This window comes from Limulus polyphemus, unplaced genomic scaffold, assembly GCF_000517525.1.
Source record: "Limulus polyphemus unplaced genomic scaffold, Limulus_polyphemus-2.1.2 Scaffold708, whole genome shotgun sequence".
Taxonomy (NCBI): Eukaryota; Metazoa; Arthropoda; class Merostomata; order Xiphosura; family Limulidae; genus Limulus; species Limulus polyphemus.
The window spans coordinates 427,705-454,325 of NW_013666318.1; the positions used below are offsets into that span (position 1 = coordinate 427,705).

Genomic DNA, 26,621 nt, shown 5'->3' on the forward strand with positions numbered 1-26,621 from the left:
AAAAAGCATAACAAACTATACTCATTAAATAGGCTTCACTAACGTGAAGTTTAGGTGGTTCATTTAACTATTATGAGTGATGTACGTTTTTTGAGGGGTGGTTAATGAAAGTGTTCCAAAACACGACATTAATTTCTTGATGACCTAATATTATTAGGTGTCACGAGTCTTACTAGATTAGTTTTAGATCTTATGATCTCAATTAACATATTATGCATCATCAGTCTTACTATACAAGTGCTAGATTTCATCATCCCAGTTAACTTGTTCTTAGATCTCTTCAACCCAGCAATATCTAAAGTGAGTATCAGATTTCATCTCAGCTACATCAAAGTTACTCAGCCACTATAGCTACATAAAATTAATTAGATTTCAACATCTCATCAACTTACATATAGACAGTAACAACTTGATTAGTGTTAAATTTCACCACCCCTGATTGATGAAATATTAAGTTATGATGGTGCACATGCAGAGATATGTTTTTTAATAACAGATCAAAATGATATAGTTTACAAACAAAAGAAGACAGTGAAATAAGATTCATGATTGTATCAAAATTCTGATGATAATCACAACACCTGAATAACTAATGATATGAAGGTTCTAGTGTTTGTTGTTAACTGTGCACAAACATATATATATCATGATTTCAAGGTTTTATAAGCAAATTACTATCTTAACTCTCTTTATATGGGCTCAGTCACTTTGACCTTGCAACCACCAGTTAATGATGATACTATACAAACTATAATTATTAATGTAATAAATGTATCTTTGCAAAATTTGGCAAGCCTTTAGTAAAAATTACATGTATTTTGTTCACTAAAATAAAAAAAAAGAATTAAGTGTTTTACTAAAACTTTATCTGTGAATACATGGAATGAAGGGCTGACTCAGGCTCGGAATAGCCTGAGTGCAAAGTAACTTTCATCATTATATATATATATATATATATATTACAATACTTTTTCCATCTTCGTTTCAAATTTCATTTGCATAACCTCTAAAACCTCCTAAATGAATATCAAAAGTTTTGTTTCAATAAAACTTTATATTTTATTTCTTATTTTCTCCACCTTAACACCACACATTCTTGATCAATATGACCAACCTAGTAACTGCAACAAAAAACATATGAAATAAATCTAAATTGCTTTACAGAATGACTGCTGATTGTAACAGAAAATTAAAGTTGTTTATCCTACACAACCTAAGGCTTTTAACAGTTTATGTATATTTTTATTCAATGTTATTGCTCTTTGAGCCTTGTAACTAATTTTTGTAATGGTGGTACTAGTACACCAAGTTATTTTTATTTATTTCAAAAATGAACTTAAAAACACAAAATAATAACACACACGATGAAAACAATTTCCTATAACAATTATAATTCAACTATTTTCCAAAGGCATAAGCACCTTAAAATAATTCCCTGAACTCAGTAATAGCACTTTTGAATCTAAGTGAAATAATAAAATCTTTACTGAAAACAAGGTTGCATTTTACATCATTCAGTAAATTAAAATTGCATCTATCTTTTGGTTATAAATGGTGTAATACCAAATGTCAAAGAGACTCACTTATTGGCAATTTGTGAGAAAGGATATGACAGGAGAGAGCATGGTAAGTGGGTTTGACTTTCTTATTTATATCTCTATACACAATGAAGAATGAAAACTATAAAAATTAGGCATTGTCTGACTAATATCTATACTGAGTAACTCATGTTACACCCAGAAAATCACAGAGGTGATGAAAAAAATAGAAAATTAGCAAGACAGAGCAAACAATTGTCACACTACACAGACAAAGAGAGATGGAGAATATCTTGAAATATTTCCTTTTGAAATTAAACCTTATATAATATTAAAATTTGATCTATTAACTAAACTTTGATGCCAAGTTTATTTGTATACATTGATAATAAATTAAATTTTGAGCAAAATCATAACAATTAATGACATGTAAAATTTTTACCTACCCATACCAAATGGGTTAATAAAAGGAAAGCAAATTTCTCTACCAGCCAAGTTAATAAGACATTAAGATAAATCATTAGATAATAGTTTATTGAAAATTTTCTACTTTAGTTGAGTCTTCTATTAACTTCACTAAAAACATTTTATTTAAAGTTATAAGTTAAACTGGAAACATGTTGAGAATTGGGATTCAGAAAATGCCATCACTTTATATAAAAACAAAATCATCAATTTTGAAATAGAGAAAAGTTTAATGCTTTGAACTAGAGGGGTTGATATTATTAAGTGAAAATTTTCACTGCATTGAATTTTAAACTTTGTCATAAAAATAAGTTTTAAACAAAGTTCTGCGACTGACATGTAGCTCAGAAAAACTGCATTTCGAAGTAAATATGGCATTTCAAATATAAGACATATTAGAACTTTGATAAAAACTAATAAAACTAAAGTAATTAGTTATATTACAAGTATCATTGTAGATATTATTGAAAATCATGACTATAACCATTGCTATAGGGTAGTCATTTTAAAATTAAGGTTAAATATTAATTGTACTTAAAAGATGGTAGTCAATTGTGGATACTTCAAAAGAACTAGTGTATATAAGAGCCATTTATGGACACTACTCAGTTGTAACAATATCACTAGTTAATTGAGTTAGTGATGAAAATCACTGTGGAAAACAGTTTTTTTGTTTTTTTAAGAAGTGCCACAAACAAGAAATTCACTTATGGAAAATTGGCCTAGGAAACATTAAAATTTCTGTGATAAATAATATTGTCTACTCAAAAAATAAAAAGGGGTGGGGAGCATGCAGTGAATACATTAATTCTTTAATGTCAGGATTATTATGGATATGTGCATTATGCTTTCATTTGTTTTAGCTAATATAAAAATTAAATAAATAAAACAGACTTGTAGGATTATATTTAAATTTTTCTATAGGTTTCACAAAAAAAAAAAACTAGAAGTTTGCATACATTTATATAAATGATTTGTTTAATTATTTACAATTATTTTTCTTGGGGTTTATGAGAGAGAAATTTTAAACAAAAAGTCAACTAGCAGGATTATAAAGGATTTGCTTGGCAAATCTGTCATTCTTTTTCAGCTCCGAGTGAATACCAAAATAGAGAATCTTTAATACAATTTTTTTTTTTACATAGTTATCTACCTGTTATGAACTATTAGATTTTTTCTTCACCTAGTATAAAATCAATTATGATTTTGTGCACAGTGTTCATCTAGATCAGAAACAGTATTAACATTTTACACAAAACATCCATGACAAATACATATGACACAATATTAAATAACATACTACCAGAATCCAAAAATATTTTCTACAGCTTACAATAGATAGAAAAAGTTCAGGTTTACTGTTAACATCTTTCATTCATCATACCTTTCATGCTATTTACAGACAACGATTTTTAACATTATGTTAATTTCTTCTTGGAGTTATAAGAAATGAAGATTATTTAACTGCTATGTCCATAGCCTTAGAAAATAATAATCAGGCTTTATTGGACTATTTTCAAACTGCAAATTAACACCAATAAACAGAAGAAACAAGAACGTTAGTACCATTAGGAGATCGGCTGGGCGAACGACATGGTGAAGTGGCACCACCAGTAGAAGGACTCCCATGCCCTGTTAGAAACAGAGTATCGGGGTGACGTGGGTTAATGGGAGAGGTTGCAGGTGATCGAGCTGGTGAAGCTAGCAAGAGACAAATAACGATACACAGCATTCTAACTGCAGTATACAAACTGGATAAATAAGCCACATTATATTTTACACATAAAAAGGTATGCACAGAGTATTAGTAAGGGAAAAAAAAGACATTCAGCCTCTTCAGCATCACAAACACAACATAAATTTCACATGCTAATACAAAGAACACAGTCTTAAAACTAAACCACAATAACTTACAAAAACAGTAAGTACAGATTGGAATATCTTCTTCCATCATTGAATAAACTTAGTATAATATATAACACATTAGCTAAATGTGAAAGATTAATGGTAGCATGATCATATGAAAAAACATCAATCTGAAACTATTGGAAATGAGTTATCTGACAGATATCATTTTTATAAAATGAATAAAGGCACAGCTGTAACTTGAACTTTTACGATTTTTGCATGTTCTTTTAGCTTACTTGTTAAATACTACACGAGATCTTTGTAAATGCAACTGTACAACAGTATTTTATGGTCATACACACAAAAAAGGAATAAAATTTATCCAGTTTCACACACACATTAAGTGGATTTTATAAGTTCAAAATTTCTTAACTTAATCTGTGCAGTTATGGAAGCAAATATAGTTACACACATAAGTTTAACAATAGCCTGAGAGATAGGTAAAAAGCTGTTTAAAAGCCATAGTACGTAAGTAAAAATATATCAACAAAAACATATTACTGTGACAAAAATAATGAATTATTAAAAACCAAAAAAAAACTCTAGCCACTGACATTGTATTATATGCATTCTGACTGAAATTTCCCAGACACATCTGACACTTTGTAACTACTTTCCAATGACTTTCATTTGGCATAACAATAAAACATATTAAAATTTCTTTTTTATCAATAAATTCTAATAAAATAAACTTGACAAACCAATGAATTTAATCCAAATACCCATCTACAGTAACGTAGTTCCCTTTCTGTCAATGAGTATAAAAACAGGAGAGTGAACCATAAATCTCTCAGAATACATTAACTGCTTACTATCTTTTCAATGGCATAACTTAACCAATTAGATATTTATTGTTTTTTATTACTAATTTTTTTTAACACACTCTAGAAAGGTAGAACACTTGGTCCAATAACACTGGTTTTTTATAGCACAGTAACTTTAAGATGTCTTACAAACAGCATCCACAGTACATTAATCTGTGTATTACCAGGGTAATTGTAAACGTGCAGAAGGAATTATAGGTTTTAACAAAAGAATACAAAATAGCAATTCTACAGTTATATCATCACTAAATGAATGAAATTTCTAAGATTCAAAATTTGTATATATTAGTAATATCTCCTATAATAATTAAGTGTTATGAGGTTTCCACAGGAAAGTTATTTCAGCATTCACACACCAAAATCATTTTAATATAACATTTAAAACAACGTGTACATTTTCAACAGATTTTATCAGAGATACAGCTTCCCTTCACAGCTGTTCTATCTTCCCTTTTAAAGATTTAAAGTAAAGATTTCTATTTGTTACAGTCAGGCTCGGTAGTCAAATATTAAAGTGTTAGTTACATTACTGTACACTTATCTGGACATCACAAGTAAAAAGGTGTTCATTGTATTACACCCATTTTAAACTTTCCTCCAGCCATACAATTCTTTTCGTCTTCATCAATCTCTCTCTCTCTATTTCTCTGTTTTCATTAACTTCAATTTTAATATATTTGATTTGACCAACAGAACCATCTTGTTCTTTTCTGGTTGCCTACAATATTATCTGCATCTTTCAGTAATACCTCAATGCTTTACTCTAATTTCATTTTATTTGGCCTGATGATATTTAGCTTCTCTGTCACTTTTACTGGTCATGGTCCTGGTATCTTGAATTAGAGTATCTACAGAAATCTAAGTCTTCTTTGAAATATATATGTCAAAAAATATACCATTGTACACAGTTCTGAAATATTTGAGACTTCTTGTTGGTATTGTTTGACAAGATGTCCCTGTTGGCAAATAAATCTCACTCAATGGATGACTGCCCAAGAGTATTTAAGTATATGATATCCCACAGTTTCTTGAATTCTGTTTTCTGTCCCAGAAGACTGTAGAATAAAGTATTCAGCCCATTGTTCTTTAAGTCAAAGTCCTTCAACTGGTTCTCATGATATTTGCAGAACTCCATCCCACTTTGCTGATGTAAGCCATTTGCTTTGTATAAGCTTTTGCAAGATAATTTAAAATTTAACATTGACATTTTCTTGATTTTCATTCACAAATCTTTGTTCAAAGGCAATCACAGCTCTCACAATGCATACTTCAGCAAGCATCTTTCAAGAAGTTTCTCAGACAGATTTTGAGACAAAAATAATGGTTTTGTTTCCAGACTCCAAACCTATATTGCACTCACCAATTTGTGTTCTCTTGTTTTTTTCATCACTTGCTTGACTGTAAATCCAAGATCTACCTATTTTTTTGGCTGGAACAAGACTTACTGTAACCTGGACACCAATCTTCAGAAGTTGAGTTGTTCCAGTAGCACCATCAAGTACAGACTTATTTAGGAAGAGTGAGAGCTTTGTGTGGATAAATGTATCTAGCTTTTGAGCAAAAGTTGCCATAAGTCTAAATGGTCTTTAGAAAAGACACAAGGACTTTGGCAAATGATACAAATAAATGCCATTTGTAATAATAAGAATATCATGCATATACTCTAACAAGTGTTTGATTGGCTGTTTCAGATTTTGCTCTTGGGCAGATTAAGTTTATCTGACATACTTTTGTACAACTAAACAAATTTCAATGGCTCAACAAACAACAGGAACAAGTTTTTTCTGCAAAACTTAGGAAATCTGTAAACTATCAGTAATAATTCTTTAGTCTTCTTGCAGGTATATCATTCAACAACTTCCATATTAACCTCAAAATACTGACAAACTTCCATTCACTTTCAATGGATCTTTACTTGAAACAACTTCATAATATAACAGCCTTCATTTATCAGAACTGATTCTCTCCATCCTACAGCAAAGTAACATATAATTTCCAGTTTGTACTTGGTCTATCTACAGATTTTTACATTTAGTTTAGCAATCCCCAATTTTAATTTGTCAAGTTCATCATCGGATCTTGTGTAGTATATGAATTCTTAAAGCACTCATCAAACAATATAACTAATCTGTTTCCTTTGACCATGTTTCAAAGCAAGTTCCTTGTAGTAAGAGGGAGTAAGGTCAAGCTGTGTAAGGTAAGAACATTTTGTGATCCACAAGTAAACTTTCTAGCTATAGAATTGTCGGAGAACATTATCTGAAATAGTTAATCAGTTTAACCACTTGCAGAATAAGGATAATGACTAAGTTAATTTGTAAAAGCGTATAATATATTTACAGTAAACACTTGGTAATTAGCTTGAGAAAGCTAGAAGTGTTTAATCATCTTGTGTTTCTTGTTTAGATCCTGGTTTAAATGGTGGTAGAATTATATGCCTGATTACCTTAATCTGTGCCTGTGGTTTAGATCCATTGTTCAAAGTCCCACATTTCAGTCAAACATCATACTTCTTGCTACATTTTTGTACTAATTTCTACATTTACTTTGTGCTTATGTCTTTTTACATGGCTTAAAAGTGTGTGTTCCCATATATTACAAAATTCAATATTCACACCACACAGAATAAAATGCTCCTTCCCAACCCAAACAGTGAAAATGTGGAACTTAGCATGTTTACTCATTTTCATTAATACAATTATTTTGGTATCATCTGTAATAAATACTCAGCTATAATTTGTGTCAGTTGAAGGTTAAGAACAACCCTGGCAAGCAGCAGTACTAAGCAAGTTACAATTAATAGCAATTCTTTTTGGTCATTTGTGTAAAAAATGTAAATAAAATAATATTAAAACAACAACCTTTTTTGTTTTAATTTAAATTTAAAATACAATTAACTATTTTAGTATATCAGTGAGAAAATTAACGGCTGTAACTCACATGATTACCACACTGAGAATACAACTAAAAATTTAAGATACCAGTAAATTATAATTTAGTCCCAATTAAAAAGACACTTAATAATCTTTGCTGACTCAGTCTTGAAAATGAAAGAGTACTCAAAAAGGGGTGCAAACATCCCACCAGTTTTCTACCTCTTTTTGACACTAAGTTGCTAAAAAGCAAGTGATGACATTTAGGTATACTGTACAAGATATATGAAAACTATCTTCCACTGAATATTTCATTAATATTTCTAAATATTGACCTAAAAATCCAAACTTTCCTCTACATTTTTTCCTGATTTTAGCTAAAAAAAAACAAACAAGATTTTCTTGACATCTTAATAAATTCCTTGATATTGAAAAAAATATCCATTTTCCTCAGCTATGGTAACCCTGAATTATTTCACAGATCATACAATAAAGATCAAGTTTAACTCCCAAAAAGTTGGAGTTTACAATCCTGTAGTACTTTGTTTGAAATTTCAATAAAAGAATAACTTAACTGTAAAACTGTATTTTATAATATAAAAACCACACAATAAAAGAAGACATTACACATTAATCAACATTTCAAGCCAAAACAGAAAATGAAAAAAAATGTATCTTTACAACAATCTAATAAACAAAACCTCAGTAGAACTAATAGACTACAAGGATGGCAAGCTAGTCAACAGCACCCACTGCCACATTTTTGGCTACTCTTGCTTTACTGAAGATGGAATTTGACCGTCATTCTTCTGTCACACCCATGGCCTTAAAAAGCACGGTGCAATGGTTCATTGACCATGAATCCTCAGATTCACAATCAAGCATGCTAACTACAAGGTCATGCCTGGCCCAATAAGACAACTGAAATTGAATACAGTGTAAAAGATTATTTTAGAAACTTGTGACTCTTTATGTAAGCTTTAATTAATGAAATACACATAAAAAGTCTCATAAGACTTATGGATTACTTACTGAAGCAAAAACAAACTATACATTTCTATGGTTTCAAGAAAATAAAGTACTTATGTCTAAAGAAAAATCAACTAAACATAAACCTCACAAAATCATATCTCAGTACAGAACTTAATGAGAGATGAATAAACTTGATACATACTCTGTTCTGAAAGTTAACTCAAATACATTGCAAGTTAGGGGTTGGTGCCTGTTCTGAAGACTAAACAAATTGTTTAACATATTAAACATATTCGTAAAGAGAAAGACTGCAACAACTAATATACATCACTATGTAGTATGTTACACACAATTCAAATATATAGTTTTTATAATTTCTCTTCAGGCACATTGTGCTACAATAAAATATAGTTTTTATTAGTTGTTTCAGCTGAATAGTTTTGGTAACACAGTCACCATCATCAAGGTTTGTAAATAGAGTGTAAGCTTAGTCTATATGGAGCTGTTTTAGCTTAGTCTATATGTAGGCTAACGCTGTATTCAGAATCCTGATGATGGTAATTGTGTTACCAAAATTAGTCAGCTGAACAATTAATGAACCCTATCTTTCACTGTGCCAAAATAAACAATGTTTTTGTTTTTTAACTTATAATGTTTTTTTCCCAACTGTATTACATCTAAAAAATAACTTCACATAAAGGTTTATAAAAAATATATTTTCTTCCTTTCATATAAGAAAGTAAAGGTGAACACAGACTAAGTCTTGGCTTAAATATAAACACAGCAGGAATAAAATCAATGCTTAGCAAATTACAGCCCCTGTACCTGAGATTGTTGTGTAAGGAAGTGGAACTCCATTGTAAGTTGTAGTCAGATCTCCAGGAGAAATATCATCTTGGAAGGCTGGAATGTTCAGTTCTTCTAATTTCTTGGGTTGGTATTCCTCACGAGGACGTGCTAATGCTGAATTTTTGCTGTGGTAAGAATAGTTTATATTAATATAATTTCAATGTATGACAAACTAACAGAAAAGCTAACTAATACTTTACATAAAACTTTTCCCAGGTAAGTTATTTTATGTAATATGTACATTGCTCAATCTGAATTCTTTACAACATATAGAATGAACAACTTAAAAGAATGAATGAAAAGTACAATTACTATCACATTATAGATCCTTAAAATGTTTTTGCCATATTATAAAAGAAAGAACTAAAGAAGAAATGATTTAGTTATTCAATAGCAAATGACAGCTGAATATGTAATATTTGTGAAAGTATCAGTTATGTAATAAATATACTTTAACATTAAAAATGGAACTGTTAGAGCTTTTGAAAGGACAGTGTTCTGGCTGCTCTTACAAAAAATAATTTTCAGTTATTATTATAGGAATTTTTGAACTTATTGATAAATTAGATTGTACTAAAATTGAAATCCTGAACATGTTATTCAATAACAAAATTTTTTAAATCATTACGCGTTAAGGTAACAGCATTGAATATTCAAAACACTGATACTTCCTATAATAAGTAAAATGGTCTTTAATGCTTTCTGGAATAGGGTGGGGGTTTTCATTGACATCCTTCAATTTGTTTTCCTTCTCAAAGTAAAAATACTTAAATTGCATGAATCTTGGTAAAAATTTACTAAAGAGTACAAGTTTTGGCTTTAAAAATTTATCTAATTCACTTCTACCATTTTTTACATTGTGAAATTTGGAAAATTTTATTGAATTATTTTAAGAAAAAATTATAAATACTTCCTTTCATCTCAGAATTTAGTTATTTTATTGTTAATCAAAAAATTATATTTTCAATTTGATTCATTATTATTAATATACTACTCTTGTATATTCTTTATTTTACTAACTGCAGTATTTACCACTTCCACGTATATACTGTAAAAACATAGCAAAAACTAACAAAGATTTACTGGTGACCTACAACCTGATCTGTCACAATGGCATCAAGTCACTCTCAGTAACTATTTTTGGTAACAATATTCTTGATTAAAACAAATGTGTATCTAATAAATATTGTTTATCTTTAACAAATAATAAATTATTTTCTCTCTCTACATTGTTTGAACATGGTTATTTTTGAACATCATTGTAAAATTTAAGATTTCAGTCATATCTGAGTCACTGGAATATTATGTTATCGCCTACAACACTCTAAACCTAACTAGGCTTAGCTGATGTTTTGTTATTAGATCAAAATTTCTATAGCCTTCAAAAAATAATAATTTAACACAAAATCGTTTTCAAGAGGGAAAAGATCATCTAAAGAAGCAATAACAATATTTCTAGATCTATGATTTGTTACTAAGTGATCTAAACTTCCCATTAGATTTTGTTGTTCTCTGCAGAAACTAGGTCTTGTCACTTACCCACAAAACCATGTTACTTCTCACACCACTTTATTCATTGTATCTGCTCTATCCAATGTTAGTTAGACTTTATCTATAGCTATTTTCAAAACTGAGCTTTGTTAGTTGTTGTTCATGTGACATATTGTGAGGTCATAAAAGGATCTAAATGGAAGGCTTTACTAATAAAATCAGAAAAAAGAGAAGAAAAGTGAGTGAGAAACAAATCCTTGTGAACATAATTGTAAAGGATTAACAGAAAAATTCTAAAAATCAATAAATGCATTATTTAATTACAAGGCACCTCGTAGCTGTGTAGAATTGTGTGACCAATTTTTAACTTTTCTTTGTGGATTACACTAAATAAATGTTACAAAATACCAAAATATAAATTTAAAATATTTCTCAGTTAACAGAGTTAAAAGTATTATTTATACTTCCATTTTTTTAATTTGATAAGCAGATTTATACATGACACCTGAAAGATATTCACCATTCCAGATAGGGTTAATATTCAAATAGATTAAAATAAGATACATTGTTTCTACATGTGAAATGTGCAACTACAAAACAACATATCTAAACTTACTGTTCAACAAGTCTATCATTTAGTTCACGCATAATTTCAGCACATTGAGAATGATATTCATACAAAGATTCAGCAAAGGATACCAGCTGGGTAATCTGTTCCACCTATACAAGTACAGAATTATCATATCATTATCTTCTTTCTATACAACTATATATTTTGGTATTCAACAAAAGGCATCTTAGGTAGTGATTTGGGGCAGGCAAAAAATAAACCTAAAATGCTATTTTTACACACTTGTAAGTTGAAATATGGTACAGATTAGCAAGGAACAATTTAATAAAAACATCTGTATTCAACTGTAATATCTGAAAAATGCAATCAATCCTTAAAACCTCATTTCATAAGCTTAGGCATTTTAAGTTTTAACTAACTGTACTCCAAACTTGCTATGTACCTCAACTGCAAGATTGCCAGTCAATGATTATCTCAATTATACTATCAAATGTTGAAGATAATACTGGTATACAAGTACTGAACATAATGAACCATATTGTGTTCATCAAAAACACATCGTCCTTTTCCACATTTTTCAGATATACTAAAATCATATCAGTCTCATATTTACATCTGAAAACCTAATACTACAATGTTAAAAATAAATAAGGTTTTTCAACTTAGGCATAAGATCCAAATGAATTTATCTCCCCAACTATCCTGCTCATTGTATAAATTTTTTTACTATGTGTTTATTATCACTTATAGAATTTGTTTAGAAAGTACTACAAACCTCTTGCAAGTTATGTATTTTGGGTAAAATTTATGGTATACTCATGAAAATTCAAACTTGTACTTATGTTTGTTTTAGTTTTCTAAAAATTAGACAATTCAAATGAAACCAAAAAAAAGTAATCAGGAAAATAAATATGTTCAACAGTGTGAAAAGTATCGCTTTCACCATCTTTTTATTACAAAAAATAACTTCAAGTGAATAACTTAATTACATCTCTGAACGTAAAATAGTGGGAAAAAATAAAACCACAACAGTATGTACTGCCAGGAAAACCAAATGAAAGGTATAATGATGTCAAATTTGAAACTTACATCATTTTCCAACAGATTATGCATACCCATGGAGGCTAAATTAAAGGAATCTTCAAATTTATCTTCAGCTAGCCTTATTTCCTCTTCTGTGACATGAGTTCCTGAAAAATACAGCATATGCTTTGCATTAATCAGTGCCATTTAACAATTTTTTTTACTATCAGAACAAACTATTAAGTGCAATTCTGTAGTTGCTATCAATTATGATGTAAAAAATATCAACACACCAGCTTCATATGTATTAATGAAGAACATTAGAAAGACTGAAATGATTGACAGAATAGGGGAAGTAAATGAATAAATAGCCAGTGTAGTGCTGCAATGTCTAAATAGTATAATAAATATCAATAGCACAGCTTTCTGCAAGATAAGAAAGCTGATCACAGTGACCTAGTAATTAATAATGCATTAATGTTAAAGAAAGGAAGATAAACTTGAGCAGATATATTATAATTGAGTTTCAGAAAAACTATTTTCCTCTGTATATACTGAAGTACTTTTCATCATTAATAATACGAAACAAAAAATGACAACTTCTCATTTTCTGTGTCAGCTAAGGTAATATCACACATTCACAGTTACTACTGCTAGATCATACATTACTGTACAATGTATATTTTATGATGCAGAAGATAAACTTGTGTTAAACATTTATTCCGTGAATCACAAGTAGTAATAACAGCTATCTAAGTATAAGTAATGTTATATCAACTGTTCAAAACCAGTAAAAAGTCTAATGAAAACTTGCAATCCTATCATTCAAACCTACCTTGCTTTGTTCTTGGGGAAGAACCTCCAACTTGTAGAGATGAACGTATAGAAAAGAAAAAAAACAGCAGCACAACAATTTACTACACAGGTTACCACGCAGTTCACACGTGTTTTACTACTTGATTAACACTTAAGGACTGGTTATACACAGATGTCAGTCAAAAAAATAAATGTTCACAAACTTACTGAATACTCCAGACAAATAATGTTCTTACATGTGCCAGTTTAGTCGAATGTTGAGTTTGTATAAGGTCAACAAGGTCACCAGGTATTATGACATTCTTGTCACATTAAATGTGAAACATGTTTGCTCATATATCTTAATCAGTTGAGTACCAAAGTTCTGAATTCTCTCTCTCTTCAGCCCAGTTAGATTAGTGATGGAAAAGGTTATTCAAATTAATTTGATATGTCCACTGGGATAGGGGAAAATTGCTTTGAATATTTCATAATAGCAGCATTCTGACAAACCAAACCATCGTTAGCTCAAGAGGCATTTGGGATTAACGAAACCTAAGTATAAATTCTAGCAATATTGCCAGACTGTCATTTTCTTTCAACAAGACTGACTGTGTAGGTAAACAAAATCCTCACTAATTGGTTCTCAGCTCAAATAAATATATATATATATCATTAATTGTAATACTGCATAGAAAATGAAAGCAAAAAAGAAAATATTTTCTCTTTTGCTTTCATTTTCTAAGTAATATTACAATTAATTATTTTTCATCTAATGTTTGAATATACTGTGTTAAGTTCATGCTATTCTTTTTTTTCTTTTTTAATTATATAATTATATATATATATATAATATGGGGGGGGGTGTATAAAGTCCAATTGGATGTAACACTTTCCTCATTAATAATGGCTGGAGATGGCTTGAATGGGTAATGAAGAAAAACTTTAATATAACAGCAAATGTACAACGTTTCGACAAGGTTTTGTCATTATCAGATGATGATGATGACAAAACCTTGTCGAAACGTTGTACATTTGCTGTTATATTAAAGTTTTTCTTCATTACCCATTCAAGCCATCTCCAGCCATTATTAGTCTCAAAGTGGGTTCCTCGTCATCGAACTTTCCTCATTATCGACCTAGCTACATCAAAGAGTTGAATTAGCACAACACTGCAATACTCAGCTGTTCAAAAATTATTTCATATAAGTGAATTTGTTTCAAACAGCTTGTGCAAAATTTGGTAAAAGCATGATTGACTAGTATCATCTAAGATATCAAATACACCTGCCTGTTGTGTCTTCTTAATGTTTTGGAATGTCTCATTACTTTGTAAAAATGCCTCAATGAAAAAAAAAGACAATCTACCAGACAAAAGTCTAAGCTTTCTTCTGGTGGGACCATTTTTGGAAATCAACAATCAAGGAATAGTGAATTTTTTTAAAAAAAAAAACTTTGTTTGTCTGCTTTTAAGTAGTATAAGGTTATAAAAATTACCATTGAGCTATGGGGGGTAAAAAAGTAGCAACTGACCTTTCTATTAACAAAATATTTATTACTTTTGGGTAGCATATTTCCACTTTTTAATGACCATAACAACATATTACATTTTCCATATCTCATATTATAGATTTTATACCACACTAAATAAAACTAGTAAGCATTCTGGTGTAGCTCTAATCTAGTTAACGTTATATTAAAGATCAATTTATATTTTCCACCAAAAACTAAATTGAAATTAAAATTTCAAAAACAATTGCACTAGAAAAGAGCTTAGCCACTTTTTATTGATGTATCTTCAAAACTGGATGATATATTCAAAAACACAGTGCAAGTTCCCCCTGGGTAGATGTATGTGCCATCTCAAGGATAGCAGATTATCAAGATTTCAGTTAAGAAATATAATGATCAAGAATACATAAAATACAGCTAAAATAAACAAAAGGACAAGAAAACTCATGGTTGAAAACATATATTCAATCTTTTTTTTGTTTTTTTAACCTTTTAGTAAAGTTAAAACTTTACTTAAAAATACCAAATGAACATATGGCAGAAAGCACTTAGAATGGAATAAAATTGTAACAAATATTAAAAAAAACACTAAATATTCACCTCTCATAAAAAGTTTTATTGAAAGGCTTTCAATTTATAATGTGCAAGTTATGTGTATAGAAGACACTGTGGATTAACAACACAGTGCTACACAACACAACAAATGTGACTGCTACAGTAAAGTCAGAATTAATTTAAACTTCATTATATCAAACGTTTAGTAATGAAAAACACTGGTTAAAATCAGTTTTAAAATACAAATAATACATTTCACATCCACATAACAAAAAAAGATATTTTTTTTATGTGACATTACTTACCATTTTACTATTTCATTCAAAAGACCTTATAATTAGTTGTCATTATTCAAACTTGCTTTTGTTTTAATTGGCAGCTTATACCTGAATAAAATTACAATTTCTAACTCTAGTGTGCGAATTTCAAGGAAAAAAGTTTTTGAGACTGGTGTAAACCTGTAACATCAGCAAACACATGCAAAGGTTATTCAATATTTTTCCTACAGTTGTATGAACTATTAAAAACATGACTGATTGGTCTAAACTTATAAAATCAGGTATATGAATCTGTATAGAAGTTGGGTACATTTTTGTATCACATATGTCTGAGACCTATAATATCAAGAATATGTACACATATCTATGGAATAAGTTTCCTATTATTGGTTTAAATTATTACTACTACGATCAAGCGTGTTTTAAACTTTGAAGTACACAGAAATAACACAAATATTTAGACTATTTCTTTTCAAAATTACTCCTACATTCCCTTACCAAACATGCTGGGACAGCACATCTTAAGAAACAACAAGAGTGGGGTGTTTCACCATTAATCAGAACCCAACATTTGTTACTAACACTTGCCAACAATCACTGCAGTCTTGAATTTTTATTACAGTCTTAGATGATGGATTTAGTACGAGATATGTATTTTTTATTCAAAGATACATCTTAAAATTCACAAAGACCAATGATTAATTTTTTTGGTATACTGGATATTCTACAATAATACTTCCAATGGTCTTCCATTTCTTTAGCACATTATCCACTGGCAAAGACAGATAAAAGCATGTGGGCTAAATTTCTCAATCAGTCATACCACCAATGATGCATCCAAAGCCCATTCTTTAAAAGTTCATGAGCTCCTTTTGGTATTTTGATTCAAGTTCACTGCTTTACAAGCCCCAGGTAACAGTGCAACTCAGCATTCTTAAGTAAATTCAGTGGGAACAGGCCCATTAATGACTGTTCCAGTACTCTGAGTAATAACGTTTACACTGTTAATTATTTAACAGTGAAATTTAATGATTTAACAAGATTAAAATATATAAATCATAAATCTGTTGATGAAACATTTTACCTTTAACACATTCATGATGTCAGAAAAACATACAAGTTCAAGAAGTTCTAATATAAAATAAAAACGTTTTAACCCAAGCACTTTCAAAAGGTGGACCTTCCTTCTTCAGGGACAAGGCCCACGTTTCAAAAGTGCTCGGGTTACGGGGTTTTTATTGTTTTACCTTTAACACAACAACCTTGTAATAAAGTAAAGATAAAAAAAGTCTATCACTCCATTTTTCTCTTTTAAAACTAATTCAACACCAAATAAGAATAAAAACAAAATATTTTAGGCAAATGTTGTCATTAACTTTCAATCATAATCTAGAAACCATTAGATTTATCATCACATAAAATATGAGCATTCTAACTGAATGTACAAAAATATATTGACCACACACACATGCAACACAAATTGATTTCTCAATATTCTCACAAGCCAGCAATAAAACAATTTATGAGCACTGTCTGCAATGATGAGATAGTGTCTTACTGAAAAAATACTTAGGAACTGCATTAATACAAAAATACAAGTTGATTGTTGATTTGGTTTGGACATTTACAAGAGCTACACAGCTATTTGTGCTAGCCATCTCTTAGTTTTGAACTGACATATTAGAGGAAAGGCAGCTAGTCAAGAGCACCCCACCCACTGCCAATTCTTAAGCCACTCTTATTTGACTAACGAGTGTGATTTGATTGTCACTCTTGTAACACAACCACGGCATCAAACAAGAGAGTGATTGTGCAACAATGTTATGTGAACGATGGACCTTCAAACTTACAGTCCAACACACTAACTACAGGCCATGCCTGGCACTACAAAGATGACAGTTTTATTTTAAAACATTATGACTCACATTGGGTAACCCATATTATATCAAAAGTGAACATCAACTTTAGCTCTTACCAGCCTAACATGATCAATTATGAAGTTTCACACCAGTAGTTTGTATAATTTGGAGTAGGGAAGTTTCTCCCTTTAAAATTATTTTCATGCAACCACTTTTTAATATATGGACTATAATTTTCATGAAGTTTATCTGCTCTTTTTGCTTGGTTTCAGTCTTTATGCTGAGTACTTCATCAGGAGAACCATGTTTACACATAATTCACTGGGGAAGAATAGTAACAATTTTCCAGTTACATCTACCACTCATAATTCATTCAACTTTCAGTTCTGTAGTTTCTAGCATCATAAATTTAATGGCTCACTATACTCATGAAAAATACTGCACATTATTAGAGTGAAATATTTCTCATAATAATAATAAACAGTTTATTCATAACACTGACAACAGTGAATGATAGTAACTAAAATACTTGTAAAGTCAAAAAGTGCATCAAATAATAATAATTATGAAAACATAATTTCCCACTTTAGAACTACAGCTTTTAAATGTATTATCACTAATGTATTTCCACTGATCTATCTAAATAGGTTCAATGATAAAAAATGACACCTGAAAAAGCTTCATATAATTTTTGTGTATATATACTGAAAATTTGTCCTAGGTAATTTTTCTTTAAGTACTCATTTTTATGGTCTAATAGCAGAGGATGTGGTTTAATTTCTACATATGAATGTACCATTTACTGTCATATTTGTTGTTTGCTGATTTTTTTTAAATATTAAGTTTTTAGTTTTAAATAATGTACACCAAGCATATAGCACAAAACACAAAACAATCAGGTACTGCAAAAAAATATCTCAATGTTTTGAGAACACAGTTTCTAAGAGCATATGAAATTTTATGAAAAATATGTTTATTCTAAATGGAAATAAAAAGAAACTTAATTTATCTATAGTTACAGTATCAAACAAGCTCATAAATAGTGGGGAAGGAATTCCTATCCAACATAAACTTTGTTATACATAATATATTTTATTGCTTATGAGAAAAAAAAACTAATAAAAGTGATGCTGATTAATCAAAAGACAAGACTTAGAGACAATCCAACAAAACTTTTTAAGGGTAATACCTTTGGTTTGTCTTCTTTTTTTGCAGTCATAATCTAGCCTTCTCCCTTGAAGCTTCTTTCTGTGATGCTGAAAATAAACAACCAGCTAAAAACGTTTTTCCTTTTTTGTTATAAACCTTAAACAAAAATCAATACTTTTCCTTTTCCAAGTCTCTAAAATAAATTTTAAATTTACAGAACAAAAGACAATTAACCCCCCCCCCCCAAAAAAACATAAAAGAAAGAAATCAAACAGTAAGAGCTCATACTTAATTCCATAGTCCTATTATAGTTTAGTTTTCCTTTCAATTTCTGGTTTTTAAATTTCTTATATTCTTTTCAACAAATCTCTTCAAGTACACCTACAACACCATTTCCTGTTTTCTCAATCAAGAAAAAAAGACTTTCCAAAATTAAAGAATATACAGACACATCTCCAGAGAATGAAACTAACCTCCAAAATATTACTCTTAACATCACGTAAGTTAGTTAAGAAGCCAATAAAAACTTTTATGACTGAAGCAAAGGTTAAAATGTAAAAAGAAAACCTTAACAGTATTTAGTCTCCAGGCAGTCTATTTCTTCAAATTGTTTTCATACTGACAAATAAAATGAAAATATCCACTTCATACCAAAACATCTTTCAGATCTTTCGTCTGTAGTTGATGAAGAGGTTCCAGAAAGTTTTGTTTCATGTTGTCCTCCAGAGCATATCGTACCTCTGCCATCTGTTTCAATGCCTCCCCTGCTTGTATTAGACTCTTGCCTAAAATACAAGAAAGCACTGTATATGCTAGTGCAAGTAATGTAAATGTACTTGATTTTACTTCACCTAAACGTAACTAGTATACAATCCAATAGTTAAAACTTATTAGTACTCTTTACTAACCAAATTCACTAACATAAGTATTAAAAAAAATCCCAAACTACTCGGCCATATATTCAGTGAATTTTTCAAATAAGCAGCCCTTTTATTTTAAAGAAATATTGTTGTAAACAAATTAAATACCTGATTATAAAAAACATCCATTTTATACCAATACACAATAACAAACTTTGCACAAATGATAATTTAATAATGAACATTATTCTTTATTCCAGTCTAACCAACTAAGTTAACCAAACTTAATTTAATTCTGAATGATACTATGTATCTGACTAAAAACTAAAGTTTTCTATCATCTATGTAATGTTATCAAGCAGAAAAGTCTCATAATTTTGCACTACTAAATGTTTTAAGAATACAGAGAAACTACCTGAATATACATTTGATTTTTATCAACCAGATTGAACAGAAAAATGCAGCACTAGTAACTTCTGAAACACAGTTTGAGATTCTTTCTAAAAGGATGCAATTTAAAAAATGTTTAAAAAGCACTTGAATAATCTCTTGAAGCTTTAAAAATTATACAAAATTTAAAAGATTACCCAGAACTATACAGTATTAAATGAGTGCAACATTGATGAAAATATTTTGTTCATTGGAAGAATTGTAGGAAATGTTCCAAGATGCTTAATGCATCCTTCTGGAGTCATTGAACATTACATATATACAGAAGAAAATGCGGCAATGAAAAAGTTCTTAAACTGTACAAGCACTTCAGTACACTCATGCCTTCCATTAACTCAGTACTCAAAATTGTCAAATTACCATACTGAAACTTTTCCTCTTATAACTTTACTGCTGGTGCTAAAAACAAAAATAACATTTACAAAGACTCACTAAGCACATGGATATAAATGAATTAACATTGACATCACACTTTTCGTAATAGCTACTACCTGCATGTGAGTAAAACCTAGAATATCCAATTATTTCCAGGTTCTAATCTGAGAAAAAGAAATTTTATAACTATTTCCATTGAAACATTTTAATAACACAAATGTATAAAGCATACCAAATGTGAAATGTCTCAATACTAATAAACTAACTACTCTTTCTTTTTTATATAGAATAAACTAAGTATGTGTGTTTTCAATGTAGAAGAAAAACAGCTTATTCATGATGCACCATGAAATGGCAGATTTTCTGACCTACCAAATGAGGTGTCTTCACCATAATTCATGCCATATTTCACCATCTCATCTCCTAGAATTCCTTCTGGCTGAGGATAATTATGGGTCTTGACTGCTCCACAAAATTTAGAACTAACCATCATCTTTGCCCTGGAGGCTGTTTTAAAGGAAGAGCTTGTAAGTTTAATATAATTTAATTTATTCTGATTTCCTATTTTGGCACATGTTTTAGACATCTTAAAAGGAATTGTTTAACAAACTGAATACTTTAAGGAAACGTCTGATATAACTAATATAATGTTTCTTCACCCTTAAATAGAATCCTCCAACTTATCTTATCTAATGGAGTATCATAAGACTATAATATCAGTGAAGTAACAACAAACGTTTCATAAAGACAAGTCACCAGAGTAAACGACTTACATAATACCAGTAATTTTAGATATTTAACAACTTTAATACCTTTTTTTTAAAACAATATAGCATAAGCAAATACAAGAAATGTTATAAATTATTAATGGTAACTTCAATTAAGTATATAAAAACATTTTTTATTATTGTTAAAACCACTGAATTATGGAAAATATTTCAACAAATACTTATACATATAACATTTATTTTTAACTCTGCTATTATACATTCTCTGTACAATATTTATGTATAATGGATAATAAAATAATTATCTCATGAAAATATTTGCCCTAGTACATATCTGGTTACATTATGAAGACTGATTCTGCAATGTAGCTTAAGTGAACTGACGTAGCAGAATTTGCAATGAAACCAGGACAAGTTGCATGTATATGTAACAAGCAGAAAATGCTTTCTCATTAAGTATTTAACAATACCAAGCTCTGTCAGTATATTCTATGTAGTATTGAAACTATGATGTTCATGCATAAGTTGAAAACAGTAAACTATGAAAAGCATCAAGAAAAGTTATACTTCTATAAGATGTTAAAACAAAGATATCATGAAACTCCACTATGACTTTTAGAAACTTTGGCAAGATCCACAATGTATTCATTATACCTTTAGATAATAGAAACATGAGAAGTATTCCATTACATCCACTATGACTTAAACTACTAGATGCTAAAATAATAATCCTACTGCATTTATTATGCTTTAAGCTACTGGACACTAAGAGAAAATCTGACTAGGTCATCAGTGCTTTCACTTAGTGAAAACTAAGATTAAAATCCTGTTACGTCCACTTTACCATTATTCCAAGAGTAATAAAACAATAATCCCATTATGAACATTACATTATATTTTCAGTTACTAAACACAAAGACAAAACACCACTTATGTCCATACAGCCTTCAGTTTGTAGCAGACACTGATGCAAGGATCTCTTTAAACTCAATTATATTTATATTTAACAGTGACTAATCTAGGTCATTTATAACAACAGTTTGTACCAAGTTCAGGCAATGAGCTTAGGCTTACCCTAAAATTTCAGAACTTTAGACAATAGTAATAGATACTGTTTCTGTAATATCATGTTTTCTTTCCATCTTTAGCTGATAGTCTTTTATTTGTCTCTTACCATTTCTGACAACTTCAGAACATATTTTATTGATTTTGCACATTTACTATGTAAAAATACCTTTATAAACTTCCAATGAAAAAGGGTTTACCCATTTCCATTTAAACCATTAAAAAAATGAAACAAGAAAGTTATTTTTTAATAGCTTTATGTTTGAATAAAGCTCAAAAAAGAAAAAAAGTTTATATAAAAAAATGCTTTGGAAATGTCTGAAGGCCAACCAAGAACCACGATAAAAAGGCAAAAATGTAACAATCTGTTGATCAAAAAAGAAACTGAAACTTCTTATGTTTACTTCAATTGTAACACTGTAAGTTAAAAAGATGCTTTTATATTTCTTTTAGCATACAGCTAAAAGTACAACTCTTCACTTTTTGTAATATACCAGTGAAATAATTACAAAAATAATTAAAAATCACTGAACAGGGTTCAATTTGTTTTGTTCTGAGCCTCTTCAATGCAAAGCTTCCAGGAGGTTCAGCTTATGCCCTGCTCAGGGATTATATACATCAACACAAAGTAATAAATGTACTCAAACTGCACATAAAGATTCAATGCATTTTTAGGTATCCCTTATAATTTTTATCAAAGTATAGCAAGTGTGGCACATCAATGTCTTTAATAAAATGAAGTTTACCAATTTGTTATTAAACCAAATGGTTAAAACATTGCTTTTTTATATAATTTTCAAAAAGCAGCTACAAATGCTCAATGTGAAAAGTTAAGCAGCTGTAGCTGCATTTTGAAAATTAAGTTACAGTTATCTTACAAACAAGAAGTATTTTCTTATACATTTACCAATTATTTGAAAATGAAGCAAATTTCACCACTTTCTAAAAGTTAGCTATCATTCTTCCAATTTGATCTCCATATTCATCTCTAAAAAAACTTAAAAGTCAGTTAAACAAGGAATTTAGTTCTTTAAATTTGAAAACAACATACAATATAAAAGAAACATTTTGATATCTAAATAAAGATCTTCACCAGCAGGTTTTCTGCTTACACACATTTATTAGGACTAACACATCTTATTTTAGGTTCCAAATTGCACGTCTTTAGCAAAAGGTCATTTTCCAATACTCCTAAAAACTTTAGAAATACAAAAATTAACTTTGTATAAACATACAGACTAAATACAGGAACATCATCTGCTTGACTTTTCTTTTGCATGAAATATGTACTCTACTTTTATACATAAAAACAAATCAAAGATGACTAAAAGGGAGTTCATATGAAGTATCACTAGGCTGTTCATAAACATGCTGAGTCCTTACAGCTTTATTGTAGAAAACCAAGATCTTGTTGAAAAAACATCTGTTAACCAAAATTTCAAGTTCTACTGGACATGCATGTTTGTGTTTTGTTATAGCAAAGCCATATTAGACATCTGCTCTGTCCACTGAGAGGAATCAAACCCTGATTCTACTAGCATTGTAAATCTAAAGACTTACCACTGTCCCATTGGAGGACCTGGACATATGAGTAAAGTAAAACATTAAGTTCAGAGATGTTTTCCCCCAGAAAATGTTGAATTTTTGAATGTAAAATAATGCAATTTCTTGCAATCTGAGGCTAAAAATCTGCATCACACATCAAAGCTAAAATGTATATAAAAAATCTGGTACATTTTTGACACTAAGAGCCAATCATAGCCTTCTACATATACATAGGACAAAATTTATGTGGACAATAATTACCTGCTAATATGGGTCAGGTGTAAATTGATGCTAGGAAGATGCAAAATGGAAACTGGATGAAAATCCTACTATTTTATGATTTTATTTGAAGATGGTTATGTGTGAAACAATAAATTAGTTATATTTTTAATGGTGAAAATAAAAAACTTCTGCATGTGTGTCAGTAGTTACAGAATAATATGCTTAGCACATGGTTTTATTTGGTGCAATGAATGAGCTGATTTAGGCCTTAAAATACAGAGGTATAAACAACATGAGTCAGTGTGTCCAAGATGATGAGCATTTGAACTCTTCTTATATTACTTTGCCAGATACATGTAAATAGTGTAGACTACATTTGGCATATGTAAAACCAAAAAACACTTGTTTGGCACATGGTAAATAGCTGATTAGGGAGTGCAGTTACCTGTCAAAAAAGAAATGTTGGGAATATATTTTAGAGTATCAGAGCACATGAAATCATTTCAGCAAAAATAAGTGTAGTGGTCCCAAAAAGGGTGGCTGAGGAGAACCCTGATGATATATAATTAGCTTTACTATTACTTATGAAAGTTGGAAAACATTACTTTCTAGTTACTAATTAATGTGATTGTGCAATCTTACATATCATAAAAAAAGATGTAAAATTTACAATCAAAAGATTAACTGAATACATTCATTTCAAATGCAAACACATTAAAAGTCTTTACTAGCACATTTTTTATTTTATGCATGATATAATGCATGTACCATCACACAACTTTCATATTATATGCATACATATATAATTATCATAATTATTAAATAAATACACATTAATCCTTATTCATATCATTTAATAATTATTACCAATATCAATATTCTCACATTTAATAAAGAAAGATTTGGGCAGTTGTAAAGTTTCTACTAAATACATCTTTTGTGGCATTCAAAACTTCGTTCTTTCTAAAAGATTGGTTGCACAAGTATTCAACTTCACAAATCATTTCTTTAATTATACTACATTTGGTTTAACAATAACTTGCATATGGTTTGAAAGAAGCATGGGCTTGAACTTGCTGCTATCTGGTAGTACACTCTTGCTTTGATTATTCACAACAATTTAAAACAAATTATGGAGAGATTTCTGAGACCTGTACAACTATTTCAACCTAACATCAGCTGAGACTTCTTCTCAGCTAAAATACCTGTGGAAGTTTCAATGTTATTTCAGTGCATGAATAGTCTAATCACACTTTATACATACCTGGATTGGGTTGAAGAAATTCCTTTGTTTTTGTCATCAGTTCTTCCACTAACTCATTCATCAAATCTGTTTTCTAGTAAGCCACACCAAAACAAATTAGTTCATCAAGCAAATTTACTAGAAAATGTTTTCAATTCTCTTATGTTATTAATAAGTTAAATTATTGCATTAAAATACCCTCCAGACAGTAGACTTTCACTATAAATTAGAAAGTGAAAATGATAAAAGTTTACAGTGAATGGGCAGATATATAAAACAGAAGTTCACAACAAGCAGTATTAAAAAAAAGTAGGCAGAACATAAAAATGGCACATGTAGTACATCTGGTGGTATAAAATAATCAATAAAAAATTAAAATTATGATTAAATTAATTAATGTCAAAAAAGTAATCAACTAAATCAAAATTAGTGTTTGTGATTATTACTGTTTTCAATTATTACACTTATCCGAGTTCAGTGAGAATAATTGATTAGTTGTAATCAATTAGTGAGCCTGACAATTAATCAATTATCAAATTCCACTAATTTCCCAGCTCTATATTTTGATAAATGAATGGATGACTTATACAGTTAAACATAAATGAAAAAATGATTAACAATTAACAAAATGGAAATATGTGCAGTTAAGAAGAGCTAAGTAAATGTTCAATTAACAAAACTGAGTAAACACATAGTTAGTATTAAATAAATGGGTAATGTCTATCAGTAATAAAAACAGGTAAGCATATGGGCATTATTAAACAAACAGGTGAAAGAGTGTACAGTTAAGTAGTTAACAATATTGAGTGTAAACATGTTAATAAATGAATGGCTGGTATATTACATAAAAACACAATCATTTCAATGCACAGAATAAAAACTGTGATTCTGTTATTGCAATTTAGTTGAAGTTTGGTGGTTTGTTTGTACAGATGGCTCCTAAAATTAACCCTTTCTGGGAAGGTTATATTATACAACTTTTGAAACAAAGTTCTCCTATTCTGTGATTATAAAAGTAAGTATTTTAGTATTTAAGAAAAATACATCTTTGATTTGAAGCATATTGTTAATGCAAAGAAAATGATTCAACGTAGAAAAAATTAGCTACTCCATAAATGTCTACAACTTAGTCACACACTTGAGGTAGTGAAGAATGTTAATCAGCTTGTCACCAGTATTAAATCAAGAATACAAAGGTCTGTTGTAGCTAATGTAATCTTCCTGGTAACTCTTAACAATATAATTCAAACAGATTTAAATCTACAAAATCAAAACAAAAGCCATGTTTATAAGTTATTCCTAAAAAACATATCTTAAGAGAAAGCAAATTCAAAAAGCAGTATGAGCTTATTTGGCATGTAACAAATGGAAGTATGCTGTTGCATTTGGATCAAGTATTTTTAAGCATCTGCAAAAGTCTAAAAAACTTATTAATGTCCTTCAGTAACACATTTCAAAAATTTCATAGAAT

At 29.6% G+C, this 26,621-nt stretch overlaps 1 protein-coding gene across 8 annotated transcripts in view; it reads right to left on the reverse strand.

Moving 5' to 3' along the window:
• Positions 1 to 26,621, reverse strand: part of LOC106460101 (endophilin-A-like) — a 48,042-nt gene that overhangs the window by 11,311 nt on the left and 10,110 nt on the right. For 5 of the 8 annotated variants that reach the window (XM_022386730.1, XM_022386726.1, XM_022386729.1 and 2 more), the window contains exons 4-12: positions 25,172 to 25,244; positions 20,720 to 20,854; positions 19,314 to 19,447; positions 18,703 to 18,769; positions 13,350 to 13,379; positions 12,581 to 12,681; positions 11,537 to 11,640; positions 9,406 to 9,554; positions 3,570 to 3,704 (exon numbers count right to left, since the gene is read on the reverse strand). In XM_022386730.1, the coding sequence (XP_022242438.1) occupies positions 3,570 to 3,704; positions 9,406 to 9,554; positions 11,537 to 11,640; positions 12,581 to 12,681; positions 13,350 to 13,379; positions 18,703 to 18,769; positions 19,314 to 19,447; positions 20,720 to 20,854; positions 25,172 to 25,244 (928 nt within the window). The remainder of the gene's footprint in view (positions 1 to 3,569; positions 3,705 to 9,405; positions 9,555 to 11,536; positions 11,641 to 12,580; positions 12,682 to 13,349; positions 13,380 to 18,702; positions 18,770 to 19,313; positions 19,448 to 20,719; positions 20,855 to 25,171; positions 25,245 to 26,621) is intronic. The other 3 variants (XM_022386734.1, XM_022386733.1, XM_022386732.1) reach the window with 2 other exon arrangements.